General features: G+C 39.6%; 3 protein-coding genes across 3 annotated transcripts; all 3 read right to left on the minus strand.

Annotated features, from left to right (window-relative positions):
- Positions 1–3,456: 3,456 nt before the first annotated feature.
- LOC149381886 (scarecrow-like protein 31) lies at positions 3,457–6,423 on the minus strand. Its single transcript, XM_089600820.1, has 2 exons — positions 4,752–6,423; positions 3,457–4,343 (listed from the first exon to the last, which is right to left on the minus strand). Exons 1-2 carry the CDS (start codon positions 6,289–6,291, stop codon positions 3,868–3,870), a joined length of 2,016 nt encoding a protein of 671 aa, XP_089456946.1. The 5' UTR covers positions 6,292–6,423; the 3' UTR covers positions 3,457–3,867.
- Positions 6,424–7,695: 1,272 nt separating this feature from the next.
- On the minus strand, positions 7,696–9,301 carry LOC149381887 (uncharacterized). Its single transcript, XM_089601905.1, has 5 exons — positions 9,197–9,301; positions 8,964–9,007; positions 8,742–8,864; positions 8,439–8,659; positions 7,696–7,802 (listed from the first exon to the last, which is right to left on the minus strand). Exons 1-5 carry the CDS (start codon positions 9,279–9,281, stop codon positions 7,760–7,762), a joined length of 516 nt encoding a protein of 171 aa, XP_089458031.1. The 5' UTR covers positions 9,282–9,301; the 3' UTR covers positions 7,696–7,759.
- A 4,472-nt stretch (positions 9,302–13,773) lies between these two features.
- Positions 13,774–16,801, minus strand: LOC149381888 (scarecrow-like protein 31). Its single transcript, XM_089601583.1, has 2 exons — positions 15,051–16,801; positions 13,774–14,653 (listed from the first exon to the last, which is right to left on the minus strand). The coding sequence occupies exons 1-2, from the start codon at positions 16,612–16,614 to the stop codon at positions 14,178–14,180; spliced, it is 2,040 nt and encodes a 679-aa protein (XP_089457709.1). The 5' UTR covers positions 16,615–16,801; the 3' UTR covers positions 13,774–14,177.
- Positions 16,802–19,682: the final 2,881 nt, after the last annotated feature.

Genomic DNA, 19,682 nt, shown 5'->3' on the forward strand with positions numbered 1-19,682 from the left:
CTCAACATAAGTCGAGGTGGGGGGCTTATCTCTCGTCTCAAGTGTCGAGAGAGAAAAATATAATGAGTCGGGAGTGAAACATAGATTTTCTAAGTCGAGAAAGACTTACCTTGAGAGTGGATGGAGAGGCCTGTATTTATAGTTTTTCATCTTGGAGTTTGAGTGGGTTTTGGAGGCAATTGAGCCTTGGAGGTCGTTTTTCGTCGATGGTGTGCCTTGGATGCCGATAGTTCTATGCCGATAATTCCATGCCGATAGTCTCGGCCATGTAGCTCGCCGATAGTTTTATGCCGGTAGTCTCGGCCATGAAGTTCGCCGATGGTCTAACGCCGATTGTTTTGTGCCGATAGTCTTGTCCGCCGATAGTTCAAAGATTCTTGTCTTTGTCGATAGTCTTGCTTTGCCAAAGGCTTTAGGATGCTGATAGTTTGGTCTTGAACTTTGCCGATGGTTTGCATGACGATGGTTTAAACACGTCAATAGTTAGGTCTTGAACATTGCCAATTCTTGTCGTTTTTTGCTCTTGGAGTATCATTTTTATCTTGTGAAAATGACGGCATAACAAATAGGAACGTATTCCATATTACATAAATAATCTATAAATACGATTGTGCTAAATTAACCATGTTTCAATAGTTTCTTTCTCAAAATTCATGAACAAAGCAATCTAACAAGAAATAATATTTAATCCAATAACTAATTGATCCCAACACTAAAACAATTTCTTTTTTACTATTTCTGTTTTTTTAGTATATATATATATATATATATATATATATATATATATATATATATATATATATATATATAAAAGTCTATTATTTCATTTCAGGTATATATGGTACAAATGATTACCTTGAACATTTATATTCTTAATATATAATAATAATAAAAAATAGCGTAGATTATATTATGATAAATTTCCTAGTAAAAAAATAGCACTCACTATATACGTTGGAACAATATTGGAAATATTGTTGGTATAATATCTTGCAAAATTATAAAAACTCTACCGTTTAGGTAAGAGTTATCAAAAACTAATTTTATATGTTGTTTTTATATATATACAATCTCTAACGTAACAACTAGTAAAATGTGGTGACTAATAAAAAAAATTAAAAAATAAAATGTGAAGTGGAAAATTCTATTACTCGTGGTATATTACTTATATTAATGATCCCTGGTATAAGAATATATTAAAAAAATATATTTTAAAATTAGAAAAGGTGGGAGTGGCCTGGGCCACCCCAAGGTGCTAGTGGGTCCGTCCTTGCCCAACGCTAGTGGTGATTCCGAGGTTGCAGTAGTTTGGACTGACGAGCTGTGAAGACGAGCCGAAGAAGAATAGAGCTGGGAAGACGAGCTGAATCTCAACACTCCACCTCAAGGTTGATTGTAAATGTTGAGAAGATCAATCTTACTACATAACCCAGAAAAGCTAGCTTGATGAAGAGATTTAGTGAGAATGTCTGCCACTTGATGTCAGGATGGAGTGTACTCCATTTCGATAATCTTTGACTCTATCTTCTCACTGATGAAGTGACGATCAATGTCGATGTGTTTAGTTTGATCATGATGAATCGGATTCTTTGCAATATTTAGAGAAGCTTGGTTATCACATAGGAGCTTAACCGGTCATTCCAGCTTGACATTGAGGTCATCCATTAGCCGTTTCAATCACAAACCTTCTCACACTCCATTTGGAAACGATTTGATCTCGGCTTTGGCTCTACTTTGGGCAACCATGGTTTGTTTCTTTCTCTGTCAGGTACCGAGATTACCCCAAATATTCTATTACAGAGATAAAATAACATTGGAAGTGTTGATCATAGGTGAAAATTCTACGGTTTATTTTATTTTTATTTCTATGAGTCGGACTGTATCACTCTTCATCTTTTGGTTTTCATTAAATGATACTAAACGGAAATACAACAATCAGGATACAATGCTTCATAATATGATTTTTTTTTTTTTTTTTTTCCGTTTTCCGTATGACACCAAGCAGAAAATAGGGTACGGACAGTTTTCACACCGAGTATTATCTTTAAGCTGAAATTGTTCGTCAGGAGGGGTAAGAAGAAACGGGGTCTAACGCCTTTTAGGCACGTATGATGTATATTAATCCGAACTAGATCAAGAATATCAGTTCACCGACACATCGTCACTTTGCGAACCACATATCTTCTCAATAAAGAGCAGAGTTTATGTGGTATGGTTTCCCATATTTGAAGCCAGGCCATCAAACTTGAATTAAAATTCCAGCGCTATATCGCTAAGCTAAAAAAACACCCAATATTCAGTGGAGCGTTAAAATCCAAGGTGTTCGATTTACAAATCTTCATTATTTGGTACATGGGATGCTTTGTTAATTCCCAATGCCAAATTTGGATGATTATTTTGTCAATTCCCAAATTTTAGAGTCGCTTAAATTTGGGACACCACAAAATTAAGTTGTAATTTTTCTTTCTCTGCAAACATTCACTTACATCAAGAAGGATTTTTCTAGTCGATAAAGTTATAAGAAAAAGGTGGTTAGTGATCATTGATTACCACAAACTGGTATGGATAATATTTTTCACAATGTGTTGTCATTTTAGTACTGAATACTGATATTAACCGGTACTGATCACGTTTGAATTAGAATATAACGGCCAAAGGACGAGATTGATTTGTCATGAATGTCTTGTAGTAGTAAATTTTTACATGTTAGTGTAAAAGAGGTTTGATTCTACATTGTTATATCTTAGGAATCGTTTGTTAAACTACTTTGAGGGTAACATCGCTTTTTTTTTTCTTTTTTTTTTCAATCTTATTAAAAAAAATTATAAATAAAAAGCTTACCTAGATAATTTTCCTAAAAATTGTCGTGTTCGGTGAAAAGGGTGTTTATGGTCCAAATTCAGGATACTTGTAGCATTCACTTTTCATATGGAAGAAAGCTGAGATAGTGTTTTGTTATCACAGAAAATACGAAGAAAAGCCTGTCGTTTTCTCAGCTGGATATCGTAGAAAAAGGCTGACCTTTCTGTTCACATTTGTGACCAGTTTATTAAAGTGTTCGGTTCTAGAACATCAAAATGCTAGCACAAAAAAGGACATAATTAAACTCAAGAGATCCGAAAGCGAGAGAAAGCGCACACATAAGAATACCGAAGAAGCAGAGCCTAGCACGTGAGGTCTCATCTATCACGTGCAATATAATCCATACTCCATAGCAGATAGATAAATTTCTAGTCTCTAAACAGTCTTACCTCAACAAAACCTGCTTAAATTAGAAACACCTCATTGAATTTCACATTATTGGAATCTCAAATCCCAACTCCTCGTCTCGTTTTTTTTTTTTTTCCGTGGGGGTAAAATGTCAAGCCTGTTCGCATAATTGCATAGGCGGCTGTAACAGCCGTTGTTGCGTCCAAAAGTCTCATATGATTAGGAAAAGAATTATTCAGAATGAAATTGAACAATGAATGATCTTCTTTTGTCGTGTTTTTATTGCAATCTAATGCAACAAAATTCAAAGGGGAATAATTACATTCGAGAGTTTCAACACCGTACCATTGACCAGACAAGAAACTCGGAGCCCTGATTTCATCAAAACTAAATCAAATAGGGACATGGACACACTCTTTTGTCTTCCAACAACGTCATGACTCTATGAAAACAAAAAAGCATATGTCCACTCCAATGTTCGCACTACCGTTCATGTGAACGCAAAGAACTCTCATCTTCGATTAGACATTAACAGAAACAAAACAAAAGGAACACAATTAAATCATAGCTAGTGGAATCTCACCGCTTTACTACTACTAAAATAAAAAAATATCTACACTAGACTACACTACACTAAACTAAACTACAGTAGTAGTGTTAATTGGGAACCCAACATGAAGAGGCGTAAACGATCCTCCCTTTCCAGCCCTGAAGCATCCAATGATTGTCTTGGTCAATGACAAAGTCCTTGTGGTACCACGCCCTGAGTTTCTCCCTGAAGAGCTCCATAAGGTGGCGGTCGAGCGGGAGCGGCCTGAAGCCGGCTCGAGTGTTGCGAACGTGCCACTGCTTGTAGGTCTCGGGTCGCTCCACTCGCTCGGGTCCCTCGCAGGCCACCACGTTGATGGCCTCGCGGCCGTAGAACTCACTCTCGTACATCACCCGCTCTTGGTTCCCCCTCGGGATCGTGCACTCCAGCGCGTCGAACAGAGCCGAGTAATGGAACACTGCTTCTCTGAACCGCGTCACGAAGAACGGGGCGTTGTATCCCCCGCTCACTATCGACTGCACAAACAACGCCGGCCTCAGCTCCCGAATCAGCCCCAGCACCGTGTCACGGGGACACTTTTGTCCTGATGACAAGTCGACAAAAATCAGATCTTTAACTATTTCGAGCGGTTAATCGATTAATCTTTGCTTTCAATATCTTTTAGGTATGAAAAATTTCACGAACTAAATCACTTGAAACGTTAAATTTGTAATTTAAACAACGTCATAATTTTAACTACATTTGGTGACGTGAACTCATTAATCATATTGCACTTAGCATGATTATCTTTAGTATTTTTATTTGTTAATTTTGATGAACAGCTAATTTATTAAAATAAACAAAAAATTGACTAATTCGTTACAATTAAGTTTGAAATAGACTATGTAGCTACGGCGCCTACTACATTGATATTACATTAAATAAGAAGTTAAAAATAGATGTTCTAACTTCTGACAAAGTTAAAATGTAAGTTTTTGGTCAAAGTGCTGACCTTTATGTTCTGATGATGATGATGATGTGGCGGAGGAGGATTCGTCTGGGAGGTTCTTGAAGCGCATGAGAGTGTTGACAACGAGGACTTCCCCGGAGCGGACGGAGATGTCGGCGGCGCGGATGGTGTGCCAGTGGTCGGAGGAGATGGCAGAGTATTCGAAAGGGACGCCGAAGCGGCGGCAGTACTTTTCGAGGCGGCGGCCTGTCTCCTCGAGGCGGTCGGCGGGTCGGAACCCTTTCTGCCGATACTCGATGGCGGTGATCCGTAGGCGGGGCGGGCCGCCCTCGCGCCCCGCCAGGTGTTTGATCAGGATTGGCCACTGGAATCCGTAGAGAATTCCGAAGTCGACGATGTGGAGGGCCGGGGAGCCCTCGGCGGCTTTTATAATGGTCTTGTTGGCGAAGAACATCGACATTTTTTTGAACGGCGTGGTGGCGAGGCTGAGCTGGTACGCCTTGAGGATGTCCGAGGCGCGGGATTTCGAGAGCAGGTTCGCGTAGCTGGGCTTGGTTCCGGCGCCGGTGCCGGCGAGTCGAGCCTCGAGTGCGTTAGCGAAGTAGTGGGAGAGTCGTTGGGATGCGTCGCCGAGGTGGGACGAGTGTTGCCTGATTTGTTTCAGGAGCTCGGTGGCGGTTCTGGCGTCGCTGGCGGAGACGGCCTGAGCGCAGAGCATTAGGAGCGTTCGGAGATCGATCGTTTCTTTCTTCTTCCTCTGTTGCCGCCTTGTGATCTTGTTCTCCGGCGGATCTTTGCAGGAGCTGTGATCGGCGTTGAGGAGGACTCTGTCGAACATCTCGGCGATCTCTTCCTTTTCTTCTTCCTCTGCCTCGCCGGAGTACACGGCGGATTGCTTGTTGCTTCTTCCTTTGTTCTCTCCGTCGGAATCGTCGTCGTTTTCCTCCCTCTCGCGGTGGCTCTTCCTCGGCTTCGGATCGGTCTCGACGGAGAGTTGTGCGGTCTTCGGAAGGAACTTGCTGGCCTCTTCCACGCCTCGCCGGAACTGCGACACCGAGTCGGTGTCGCCGAAGATGTTGTGAGCGAGAAGCTCGTCGACGCTGGGCAGGCCGTCGCCGCCGCTGCCGAGGCGGTTCGTCCGGAAGGGAAGCGAATTGGAGTCGCCGGAATCGCTGGTGCTGGGACACGGTGACGAATTGCTGTCGGCGGCGGCGGAGGAGGAGGAGGAGGAGGAAGTGTGAGGGTAGGTTTCGCCGAGAGCGTCGTAGAAGGACTTCTCGGTGACTTGGAGGCCAAGAGGATCGTAGAACATGCTCGGCTTCTCTTCTATGGTCTCTTCCATCAAGATCTGGCTGATGTACTTCGCGGTCTCCGAGAACTCGCCGTCGGGGCTCAGATTCGCCGACGCCGGCGACTCCCAATCGGAGTTCAAAGGCGGGGAAGGGCTGAAGATGTTGTCGTCAATGGCGAGGCCGAAATCGGGAGAGAGTGGATAGACCTGAGTCGGAACCCAAAACGAATCATTATCGATCGTTGAGTAGCCATTTGTGTAGTCTGTGAAATCGCTGAAGCTTGGATCCATAAAGAGGATTGACAGTGAAGATATTTGTGAATGGGTTTAACCTGATTCATTCAGATTCTATAGGGCTCAAACTTTATATATATGTATATAGACAGAGATAAGATATGATAAAAAGTTGGGAAAATGCTTTTGCGTTGGCGGTGGTGAAAGTGAAACGCGAAGCTTCAACGAAAGGTGGTTTTACACTAAATGTTAGTGAAACATAAAGGTTGACTTTTTACTAGACCGGGAAATGGTTGAACCGGAAAGGTAGACCCCACGTTTCTCTTTTCATAGGTACAGAGGAACAGCTTACGTCTTTTTATTGGTTACTAATAAATAATGTAATATGTGTCATTTTCCTATTGTTGTATTATGGAAGAGAATATCATAAAAATAAGACGTAATTCAACCAACCAAACCAACAATTGTGTGGTCCTTTCTAAACAAATGAAAATCTGAACTTACATTTTTTTTTTCTTTCTAAAAATGGATGATATTTCACTTGATGGATCCCACATATTCCTCGTGTGTGTGGGGGAACAACGAGCGGAGAGAGAATACACCATGCCATTAACTTATTATATTTTCTGTTCCATTCAAATGGAATTGGTCAAACTTTCATGAGATTAAGACGGCGTTACTTGAGAAACAAGCCCTCTAGCCATACCATGGACTTTACTTGACGTACAAGCCTTGAGATCATTTCAAATGAAATTGCTCTTTTTTTTTATCGGACATTCCAAATGAAATAATACTTCACTGCACCGTTTTCTTCATTCGATATTAACCTTTCAGTAGATAAATATATGTTACTTTTTGAAATTTATGACGTTGTGAAAACAAATGTTACGAGAATTATCTGGTGACGAGAAATATGAATATTCAAGCGGGATTGACTCCTAATACAAGCTAATCTAATATAAAAAAAAAAATATATATATATATATATATATATATAAAAATGAAAGTGTTTGTTACAATATTCACTTAATAAGTTGGAATTTCATCGTTGTAAATTCCATAAATTTAAAGTTTGAAAGATTATATATATGATGTTCTTATTCGTATTGAGCAATTTATATAATTATATGGTGCTTAATATCTTGATTCATGTTAAATGGATAAATATTTTCAAATTTAAGTCACATAATTATGGCGATGCCAAAGCAATTGATATAGTTATTTGTGCTTTGTTCACCTATATATTTATGAATATATTTAATTTATCATTATAAAAAATGCATCAATCATCTCCGCGGCAACGCACAGATTGCTGGTATGAATATTCAAGCGGGATTGTCTCCTAATACAAGCTAGTTTAATAAATAAATCCCAGCATGATCGTGAACTCGCCGATTACTTAACTTCCAAGACATCGACATAATTATCCCAAGGTGACAAGCTCTTTGGTTTGCACTGCAACTCCTTTGGCTTTGTCAGCAGACCAAACCGTACCTTGACTGAGACCTTGAATTCCTTGGCCACTTCAAACGCAGCCCGGGCGAGGTGATAAGATTTCTCTGTGGGTGCTACAATGAGAAGAAACTTCACTATTTCTATGGATATAAGATCCAGCATTGAGATGGTCTGCTGTGAGATTATGTTGAATATAGTAACGACTACAAGGAATATACCAAAGACTAGATGAGATTTCAGGAAATATCATGGCTTAGTAATATGAATATATATATTTTTTTGAAATAAGTAATATGAATATTTAAGTTCTAAAAATTGGATAAAATGGCTGCAAGAAATATAGTAGTTATTTTCCCAAATACACTGAAGTATTCGGATATGGCAAGGAACGATCCCGAATATGTCACCCCGCGAGACAGTTTTATTTTAAGAAAATTCCCATGATCTCTTGCTTCTGCTTTTACCTTCCAAGGAGAGACACATCAGACTCGTGCTTTATTTTAATTTCTAGGATCTAACTTAGTGTTGACATGGTTATGACACTTCTATGATGCTGCTTTAGATTATGTTTTAAACCTCGTAATTGGAGGGTTTATTTTATGGTTGTATGCCACTTATATGCAAGAATCAGTGCTGCTGTAAATAGCAAAATGTTGATGTAACATGATATACACAGGAACGATATTTGATAGATAGTATTCAGCATAAGAAAAACTATATCATTCAAGAACATAACATGATCATATTACCACAACTGGGAAAGACAAGGAATACAAGTATTGGACGACTCGGAATAGTGTCGGGCGAGCCTGAATTCCTTGAGTTCTGTGGTGCCAGCTGGGCCGGCGCGCACCCAAACTTTCATTTCATAGAACTTCATGTCCGACGCTTGGAGAGTTATATAATACATAGATCCATTTACGGCTCCCCTATTGGCTCTCACGATTTGTTGAATCTCCAGATTAACACCCTGAAACAATAACACCACATTTATAACTATAACTATTACTATTACTATAACTATTATACCCGTTCAGATTAAGAAATCAGACCCGTTGTTCCAAAACATGGCCAAGTCCGGACTGAGCTGCTTTTAAAACTTTAGGCGAGTCAGGGGAAGTGGGACTAATTCCGCCACAAGTCGGAATAACATATTCGCTATCAATGCGATATCCCTGAGAGAGAAACACACACACACACACACAAAACAAATTCATCACTCTCACCATAACATTACAGCCAGATTAAACACAAACTAAACGAGGGATTAATACCTCATATCGATTGAGGGTACTAGTGTACCGTTTAATCGCGCCCGCTGAAAAATCAGTTCAGAATATTATTGATTATATACATACACATACATTTACATAGACATGTTGTTGTGTAATTCGGTAACCAACGGGAGGCCACAAATTGGATTAGAATAACCTCAATTCAGTCCCTGATACATAATTCTCAATTGTTCAAACCATAAAGAAAATATACAGTTTCCGAAAATACGTACATGTAGGGTAAGGGCCCAAGCCAGGGCCAGGAAGGAGACGTAAACGGCCATCTACATAGCAAGCGGCACGGCCTCTATTGCTCATCGTAGAGAGAGAGAGAGAGAGAGAGAAGGGTCTGAATCTTAATGTTATAGCTATTAAGATTTATAGAGAGAGAGAGAGAGAGAGTGAATTCAAATTCGTGATCAGGGGTTGCACGATTTATACACATGCAATGGGTAACACCGCCATGAAAATCTAACCCTAAACTAAAAAGACAAATTGAAAAAACAAAGATGAACCCAAACAAAGATGACGAACTGAAAAACGAAAATAGAGAGCGGAAGAGAGGTGAACCCAAAACGAAAAGAAAGTCAAATAATTAAATAAGAAAGAAAATCAAATATTATTAAAGTAAGGGTATTTTTGTATTTAGTGAAAATAGGTAGTCATAGTTTATGATTTATTTGGGTTTAGTAGATTTTGGTCCAAAATCTTGATACAAGTCATAGAATAGGAATAATCCCCTACCTTTAATCCTTTAAAATTTCCACAATGCTCTGTACCATTTATTTTTTTACAAAATGAAACACTACTTCTCCAATTATTTATTAAAAAAAAAAACACTAATTCTCCCATCTTTACTACTTCTCCCACCTTTATAATTGCTTTTATGATTTTCATCTATGATTTCTCTTGGTTGTCTTTCTTTTTTTTTTTCACTTTATTAGTTTACCCCTTACATGTCGTATTTGAATTAGTATTGTGTGTGTGTTAAATCGTTGTGCATTGCCAATTTTATTTATTTATTTGATTTGAATATAAGCAAGGGCTAATTATGTCAAGTAAAAAAAAATATAAAATGAGATAATAATACGATTAGAAGAAATAAAATGAAGATAATAAAATTTAATTCCCTCTCATAAGGAGATCTCCTAGCAGAAAGGCTGGTTCACAGTTAAGGTCCGCGAGTATTAACCTAAAAGTGTCAATTGACCTAATGAAACTCTAGAGGAGTTTTATGGGGGTCAATAAAAGAATCTTCACGAATTAGAACGATCTGAAAACCAAATCCAACTTTATTTCTATGATTTTCGGAACTAAAAACGTATTATTTTTAGTTCAATTCGCGTTGGAGAAAATTGACAAGTATCTCGGATCTTGAACTTGGTTGAACAACTTCTTATATCTTCAACTTGAACAAATGTTACCATTTGGTTTGCCAAACTAAAACCTATACTACAACAGAGGATCTAACATATTGTATAATACCAATGAAGGCACACGAGCTTTACTAAAGTTGTGCATTTATTAGGACAAAATTTCAGAGGGGAGTATATTTGAAAATTTGGGTTAAATATATATAAAAAAAAATACTAAACTTTTTAATGTAAAACTTGTAATTTCTAAAAATTCAAAGAGAGTATTTGCTCCATCTGGACGTAAGGTGGCTCCGCACTCCTGAGTGTGAACTATTATAATTCTTTTCTCTTCTTCCGGTTGTACAAAATCAACTTTCTCTTTTAAGTGTTCTTAGAGATTGTGATGTGATTATCTGAATCGTGCTTGAGAGATAAGTCTCTATCTAAAAAGTTCTCGCTTTTGAATCTTTAAAAGAAGTAACTTGGTTCGAAAGAAGAGATATGATGTTTGCATTGCTGTAATAGACTAAGGAATATGATCTTAAGAGTGTTATTGAACTTTGGATACCGTGTAGAGATTTTTTTTTTAATTTGGAAAATAATATTATTAACCTTTTGGAATGTTTAACATTTAGGAATGAACCTAAACGCCACTTCATTACCTTCAGTTGAAAAATCTAAAAAAAAAATCCCAATTAGAGAAAAAAAAAATAGTCATACAATAAGACTATTAATTCCAAAATACCAACAACAAAACCAAATAAATAATCTTCTTATTCACACACTTTTGTAATTCCATACACGAAAAAAAAAAAAAAAAAAAAAAAAACCCCTTGTTGAGGGCAACGGTGATGATCTTGGACCCGGACTGCATGGAAGGGTCAAGAGCCGAAATCTGGTTCAGATTTTAACATATTAGAATGATTTTTAACCTTTGTGGCGTGTACAAAAAAAATGAAACAATAAATTTGGGTTTTGGTTATGGTAATACTTACAAACATGTCAAAGATACAATAAAAATAGAAAACATTACACTACTGATTACACGAGAGGCTCTTTTCAACCAGTCCCTTTGTCTTTCTTTGGTATTATAAATTTTTTTAACTCTTGATTTATGGATGTCGAGATCTATCATTTGAATCTCAATTGAAGAACGAGATCTGTATATTACCACGTAGAGGGAGAGAGATCCAAGGAAATAAGTTACTTAGAGATATAAGCAAGGACATCGGAGCCAAATAAACGTAATTGCTATTTTAAAACTTATTTCCAATTTATTTTTAATTAAATACACATTCAAAGTTATAATAGGGATTATAATTTTAGTTGGATTGCCACAAAAACAAAATTGGCTATTTTATTATAAAAATTAACACGTTGACTGTTTTACAATCTCAACTTTTCATGTGATCTAGTTTGTATAATTTTTCTAAAACAAACTAGTCTATTACAGAGATAAAATAAAATTGGAGGTATTGATCATCGGTGTAAATTCTAAATAGTTTTGTAATTTTGGACACCACAAAATAATGCTTGTAATTTTTCCTTCTCTGCAAACAATCACTCTTACATGAAGATGGATATTTCTCTTTGCTAGAGCTATAAGAAACAGTTGGTTAATGATCATTAATTAACACAAACTAGTATGAATAATATTTTTCACAATCTGCTGCCATTTTAGTACTAGTATTAACTAATAAGTATTAACCGGTACTGATCAAGTTTGAATTAGAATAGAACGGCCAAAGGACGTGGTTGATATGTCATGAATGTCTTGTAGTAGCAATATTTTTTACATGTTAGGGCAAAAGGTTTGATTGTACGTGTTATATCTTAGGAGGTTTTTGTTCACAACTGTTTGAGGGTAATATCGCTTTAAAAAAAAAAAAAAAAAAAAAAAAAAGACCAAAAAATTGTCATGTTCTGGATAAAGAGGGTTCATGGTCCAAAAAGATTTCGGCATTAACTACTCGCGCGGATTTCGAGGGATATTCATTTAAACCAAATTAAAATCACCACAAGTAACCGAACGAAACACAATCCAAAAGGAAAAAAAAAAAGAAATAATTGGCTGCGATCACTCTCTCCACAACCCACCCTCCCCTCCGAAGCCACCAAACCACTCCATCAACACCCTCCTCCTTCTCTCTCCGCCTCCTCGCCGACGACGATGACGAAGACGACGGAGAAGAACAAATCTCTGGCGGAGGAGAGAGTTGCGCGTACTCGCAGCCGATCATGGTCCTGGACGTGATCTGGAACCTCGCTTTCGTCCTCGTCTCGTTCTTCGTGCTCTTCTCGACGTTCCACGAGAAGAATGGACGCCGGCTTGGAACTTCGCGCGGGCCCGCCCGTCGTCCACGCTGAGAGGCAGATCTACCACGAAGAAGAATCTCATCTTGTTATATAAAAGTAGCATTAACTTATCATATGGATGAAAGTTGAGACAATGTTTTGGTATCAAAGAAAAAACAAAAAGAAAGGCATGTCGTTTTCTCAGCTGGACCTGGTAGAAAAAGGCTGGTCTTACTGTTCACATTTGTTACCAGTTTATTAAAGTGTTCGGTTCTAGAACCCCGTCGTCGTCGCAATTCCAGTCGTATTAGGCGGCGCCGCGTAATTAAACGTCCTCGGTGGATTTCCAGGAAAATCATCGGTGAAAACCCCAGACATGTTAAAGAAATGAGCCTGAAGAAGCGCGGTGGTCGGCATAACAAACGTGACATTGTTGATGGATGCGACGACTCGACTCCCGTTGATGCAGCTCCGGCAAGGGTTAACACCGAGCCCGACTGTGAAGAGGATACTTCGGTCAGGCTTTCCGGTGGGAACCCTAGCTGGGTAGGTTTTTGAGTTGAGGCTGGGTAGGGAGGTGGAGAATGCAGCGGCGAGTGACGTGGCGTTTTGCGGCGGAGGGGTGACGAGGATCGTCCGGGAGGACAAAAAAGGACGTAATCAAACTAATGAGATCCGAAAGCGAGAGAAAGCGCACACGTAAGAACACCGAAGAAGTAGAGCTGAGCACGTGAGGTCTCATCTATCACGTGCTATATAATCCATAGCAGATAGATCAATTTGTAGTCTCTAAACAGTATACCTCAACAAAACCTGCTTAAATTATAAACATCTCATTGGATTTCACATTATTGGTGTCTCAAATTCCAACTCCTCGTGTCGCGTATGTATGGTTTCCACACTCACCCGTTAATTACTACTGCTTGAAGACTTTCTAAGAGAAATGTTCATAGAATAGAAGTATTAGTATACACGTACTTTTTTTTCATATGTACTTATTTTTTCATTTCCGTGGGGCTAAAATATCAAGGCTGTTTGCATAATTTGCATTATTAGAGGCGGCTGTAACAGTCGTTAATTGTAGAGTCCAAAAGTCTCAGACGATTAGGAAAAAAAAATTTCAGAATGAATTGAACAACGAATGATCTTCTTTTGTCGTGTTCCTATTGCAATCCAATGCAACAAAATTCAAAGGGGAATAATTACATTCGAGAGTTTCAATACCGTACCATTGACCAGACAAGAAATTCGTAGCCCTGATTTCATCAAAACTAAAACAAAAAGAGACACGGACTCACCCATTTGTCTTTACAACAACAACGTGTTGGATAGAAAGAAAATATATATAAATAAAAAATAAAAAATAAAAAAAGGTGGACTACATTACTCCCTCTATCGAACAAAAAGTATACGGTCCAATTAATCCAATGTTCTCAGTGCCGTTCACGTGATCGCAAAAATCTCACATCTTCCATTGGACATTAAAAGAAACACAATTAAACCATAGCTAGTGGTATCTCACTCACTTTACATATATACACTACACTAAACTATAATAATAGTGTTAATTGGGAACCCAACATGAAGAGGCGTAAACGATCCTGCCTTTCCAGCCCTGAAGCATCCAATGATTGTCTTGGTCCATGACAAAGTCCTTGTGGTACCACGCCTTGAGTTTCTCCCTGAAGAGCCCCATGAGGTGGCGGTCGAGTGGGAGCGGCCTGAAGCCGGCTCGCGTGTTGCGAACGTGCCACTGCTTGTACGTCTCGGGTCGCTCAACTCGCTCGGGTCCCTCGCAGGCCACCACGTTGATGGCCTCTCGGCCGTAGAACTCACTCTCGTACATCACCCGCTCTTGGTTCCCCCTCGGGATCGTGCACTCCAGCGCGTCGAACAGAGCCGAGAAGTGGAACACCGCCTCTCTGAACCGCGTCACGAAGAACGGGGCGTTGTATCCCCCGCTCACTATTGACTGCACAAACACCGCCGGCCTCAGCTCCCGAATCAGCCCCAGCACCGCGTCACGGGGACACTTTTGTTCTGATGACAAGTCGACAAAACGATTAATCATAATTCGTTAGTTTCAATATCTTTTATTTATGAAAAATTTCACGGACTAAATAATTTGAAACGTTAAATTTGCAATTTAAACTCAACGTCATAATTCTAGTTACATTTTGTGACGTGAACTCATTAATCATATTGCGATAAGCATATGATCATTTCTAGTATTTATATTCGTTAATTTTGATAAATAATTAATTTATCAAAATAAACCAAAAATAAGCACATTCGTTACAGTCAAGTTTGAAATTGACTATATAACTACGGCGTTGTTTCTATATAATTGATTAATCACGGTAAGCAGTTAAAATTAGATGTTCGAACAAAGTTAAAATGTAAATTAATCGATCAGTTATTTGGTCAAAGTGCTGACCTTTATGTTCCGATGATGATGACGACATGGCGGAGGAGGATTCGTCGGGGAGGTTCTTGAAGCGCATGAGAGTGTTGACAACGAGGACTTCCCCAGAGCGGACGGAGATGTCGGCGGCGCGGATGGTGTGCCAGTGGTCGGAGGAGATGGCGGAGTATTCGAAGGGGACGCCGAAGCGGCGGCAGTACTTTTCGAGGCGGCGGCCTGTCTCCTCGAGGCGGTCGGCAGGTCGGAACCCTTTCTGCGGATACTCGATGGCGGTGATTCGGAGGTGGGGCGGGCCGCCCTCGCGCCCCGCCAGGTGTTTGATCAGGATTGGCCACTGGAATCCGTAGAGAATTCCGAAGTCGACGATGTGGAGGGCCGGGGAGCCCTCGGCGGCTTTTATAATGGCCTTGTTGGCGAAGAACATCGACATTTTTTTGAACGGCGTGGTGGCGAAGCTGAGCTGGTACGCCTTGAGGATGTCAGAGGCGCGGGATTTGGAGAGCACGCTTGCGTAGCTGAGCTTCCTTCCGGCGCCGGTGCCGGCGAGCCGAGCCTCGAGGGCGTTCGCGAAGTAGTGGGAGAGTCGTTGGGATGCGTCGCCAAGGTGGGACGAGTGTTGCCGGATCTGGTTCAGGAGCTCGGTGGCGGTTCTGGCGTCGCTGGCAGAGACGGCCTGAGCGCAGAGCATTAGGAGCGTTCGGAGATCGATCGTTTCTTTCTTCTTCCTCTGCTGCCGCCTCGCGATCTTGCCTTCTCCGCCGCCGCTGTTGTTCTGCGGCGGATCTTTGCAGGAGCTGTGGTCGGCGTTGAGGAGGACCTTGTCGAACATCTCCGAGAGCTCTTCCTCCTCTTCCTCTTCCTCGCCGGCGTACACGGCGGACTGTTTGTTGCTTCTTCTTCCATTGTTCTCTCCGTCGGAATCCTCTTCGTTTTCCTCCCTCTCGCGGTGGTTCTTCCTCGGCTGCGGATCGGTCTCGACGGAGAGCTGTGCGGTCTTCGGAAGGAACTTGCTGGCCTCTTCCACGCCTCGCCGGAACTGCGACACCGAGTCGGTGTCGCCGAAGATGTTGTGAGCGAGAAGCTCGTCGACGCTGGGCAGGCCGTCGCCGCCGCTGCCGAGGCGGTTCGTCGGGAAGGGGAACGAATTGGAGTCGCCGGAATCGCTGGTGCTGGGACACGGTGACGAATTGCTGTCGGCGGCGGAGGAGGAGGAAGTGTGAGGGTAGGTTTCGCCGAGAGCGTCGTAGAAGGACTTCTCGGTGACTTGGAGGCCGAGAGGATCGTAGAACATGCTCGGCTTCTCTTCTATGGTCTCTTCCATCAAGATCTGGCTGATGTATTTTGCCGTCTCCGAGAACTCGCCGTCGGGACTCCGATTCACGGACGGCGGCGAATCCCAATCGGAGTTCAAAGGCGGGGAAGGGCTGAAGATGTTCTCGTCAACGGCGAAGCCGAAATCGGGAGAGAGAGGATCGTCCGGATTCGGAATCCGGTACGCGATATTATCGATGTAGTAGTCGTCGATCGTTGAGTAGCCATTTGTGTAGTCTGTGAAATCGCTGAAGCTTGGATCCATAAGGCGAGTCTCTCGCGTTCACACAGAAGAGGATTGGCAGTGAAGATATTTGTAAATGTGTTTATCTGATTCATTCAGGTTCTCTACGGCTCAAACTTTCTATATATAGACACCACTAGACTGGGAGTGGAACACAGAGGTTGACTTTTTACTAGACCGGGAAATGGTTGAACCGAAGAGGTGGACCCCACGTTGCTACTTTCATTGGGTACCAGGTCCAGCTTATGTCTTTTTATTGGCTACTAATACGCAATTAATGTAATAGCGATTGTTGCATTATGGGAGAGAATACCAAAACCGGCATAAAAATAACAAGTAATTCAACCAACCAACAGTGTGATCCTTTCTAAACAAATGAAAATGTGAACTTACATTTTTTTTTCTAAAAATGGATGATATTTCACTTGATGGGTCCCACAGATCCCTCGTGTCCGTGTGTGTGGGGGGACAACGAGCGGAGAGAGAATACACCATGCCATTAACTTATTATATTGAATGGTATCTGTTTCTGTTCCGTTGGAATGGAATTGGTCAAACTTTCATGAGATTTAAGGTTCCACGGCGTTACTTGAGAAACAAGCCCTTCTTTCTCTAGCCATACTGTGCACTTTACTTGACGTACAAGCCTTGAGATCGTTTCAAATGAAATTGTTTTTTTTATCGGACATTTCAGATGAAATAATACTTCACTGCACCGTTTTTCCTCATTCAATATTTATCTCTTCGTAGACGTTGTGAAAACAAATTTTACGAGAATTATCTCGCAACGAGAAATATGAATATTTAAGCCGGATTTTGGTCGAAACTCGAAACGTCCAGATTATTTTGCTGAGTAACATATTACATCAGCAGTTAAATTTTAGATTTCACAATTGTTTTCTTATATGATATATTTTTAATGGGGATGCAATTATTTTAAGTTTCAACCAACACTGGTATAAAACTTTTTTGATTTTTTATTGTGATTGCGCATATGCTCCTTATAATTTTCTCTCGCTTTTAAGCTGATAATTAAAAGCAAAATCAATTAAATTCAGCCATGTAACAAGGGATTCGACTGCTTGGGCGTTTATTACATATAAAGAATACAGCGAGATACATAATCATATGATTCATATCCAACATATTCCTGCTAGTAATAAATGTAAATAAATCTTTATCTTGATTTTTCTTTAATTTTCAAGTAGTCTACTTTCCATTGGTCAAAGGTCAAATGTATTCGGTTTTTGTATTACATTCCATTAACTTTAGACTTTTCAACTTTAAAGCAAATATATAATAGTGCTAAACACCATAAAACAATGAACCAAAACGTAATGAAAGCAAACCTCCTTAAGTTTATAGTTATTTCTTGTCATTCATCAATAATATAACTTACCAAATTATATTCCTTCAATGTCCTTTTAGATATATAATAAAATTATCTGTCTGCATAAACCAACCACACATGAATAATACAGAAAATTCGAAAAATAATCAATGTTTGGCATATAAATATGAATGTGATTATCTACTTAAAATTTAAGTTTAAAATTAGTTATTTATCTAAGATTTATCATATAGCAATGTCAAACGTTTAAATTGACTATTTTTTTTAATAAACCTTCAATAATATGATTTAGGAGACGACTAATCTGAACCTGTTTTAGTTGGTTGCATCAGATTTTAGTGTAATTAATTGGTGACAATCATCATTGCTTAAATTGGATCAGATGGTATCTACATGCACGAAAAGTTTACGATGTGAACTTCACAGGGGTAAGAGAAGATTCAACGAATCAAAAATCAATCAAGTCTCTCTCAATTGGTCTTAATTGAACTCCAGACTAAAGTTAGTAGAATTTAAGTTCTACAAATTTTTGGACCCAATTACTTGAGAAACTCAAATTTCATTTGATCTACAAAACCAAACTACCCTATATCTATATCTATATAATATCATAACTGAAAATGCAAAATTACTGTTCATAACTATTTATATTCAATCCTATTGCGACACGTCGCATTATTTTATGAAATCGATTTCGGAAGTAATAATCACGATCCTGAATAGCGCAGCGACACTGGGTTTTTTGGCTTTTTTTTTTTTGCTGAGGTCTGGGCAGTGAAATTGATTGGGCCCAAGAATTTGTCGCTTCCTCTATTTCGTTCCGAACGATCGTATGTAATCATAAATGGGAAATAAAAAAAACTCGGAGTAACTCTTCATCGGAAACATGAAAAAATTAGTAGATATTATTTCTCCAGATCAAAAGAAAGTCATATTCTCATATGTATGCGTGCCTGTGTCACTGTATGTAGTTTTGCAGTCGATCCTCTCTACCCGCCGCTCACCTCTCGTCGCCGGTCCCCTTTCATCACTGCTCACCTTTTTCGACGATTTCTGGACTCCGACGAACGAAGCACCGACGCAACTCTCATTTTGTTACTTCTTTTCTTCTTAACTATTTTTTTTATTTGAAATATTTGTTGTTAATTTAGAAATACTGATGCTATATGCCTCTGTCAATTATCGACCATATGTTTGTTGAATTAACTCTTAGAGTTTGGAATGTCATTAAGATAGTATTTGTTAACTTAGGTATAATAGTATGATATTGATTGATATCACAACCACCACTTGTCATCAATGGTGCAGGTGCGGAGCAATGGAGGGTATTCTCTCTTCCGCCGATCAGCAGACATTCACAACCACTTTCTTCTTGATTTCTTTTCACTCGCATCGCTTCCATTGTTGTTTCAGAGTTTAAATACTTCATCTGGGTTTGAACAAGCTAAGAAGTCAGCAAAATTATTTTCCGCATATATGTCATTCTCGATTTTTTTAAATTTATGACGTTGTAAAAAAATGTTACAAGAATTATCTCGTAATGAGCATTATGAATATTCAAGCGGCATTTTCTCTTAATACAAGCTAGTCTAATAAAAATATATAAAAATGATAAATTTATGAGGGTGATCTGCGATTTAAAAAAAGTATATAGATGATTTTATGTATGGAGTGCGAATGTCCCCCTTTCATTTGCGAGTTTGCCTTTTTTATAATCCTAGTTTTCCTTAGACTTACC

This window comes from Urtica dioica, chromosome 11 (assembly GCF_054948205.1).
Source record: "Urtica dioica subsp. dioica isolate 48M chromosome 11, U.dioica_male_clone48M_v1_H2, whole genome shotgun sequence".
Taxonomy (NCBI): Eukaryota; Viridiplantae; Streptophyta; class Magnoliopsida; order Rosales; family Urticaceae; genus Urtica; species Urtica dioica.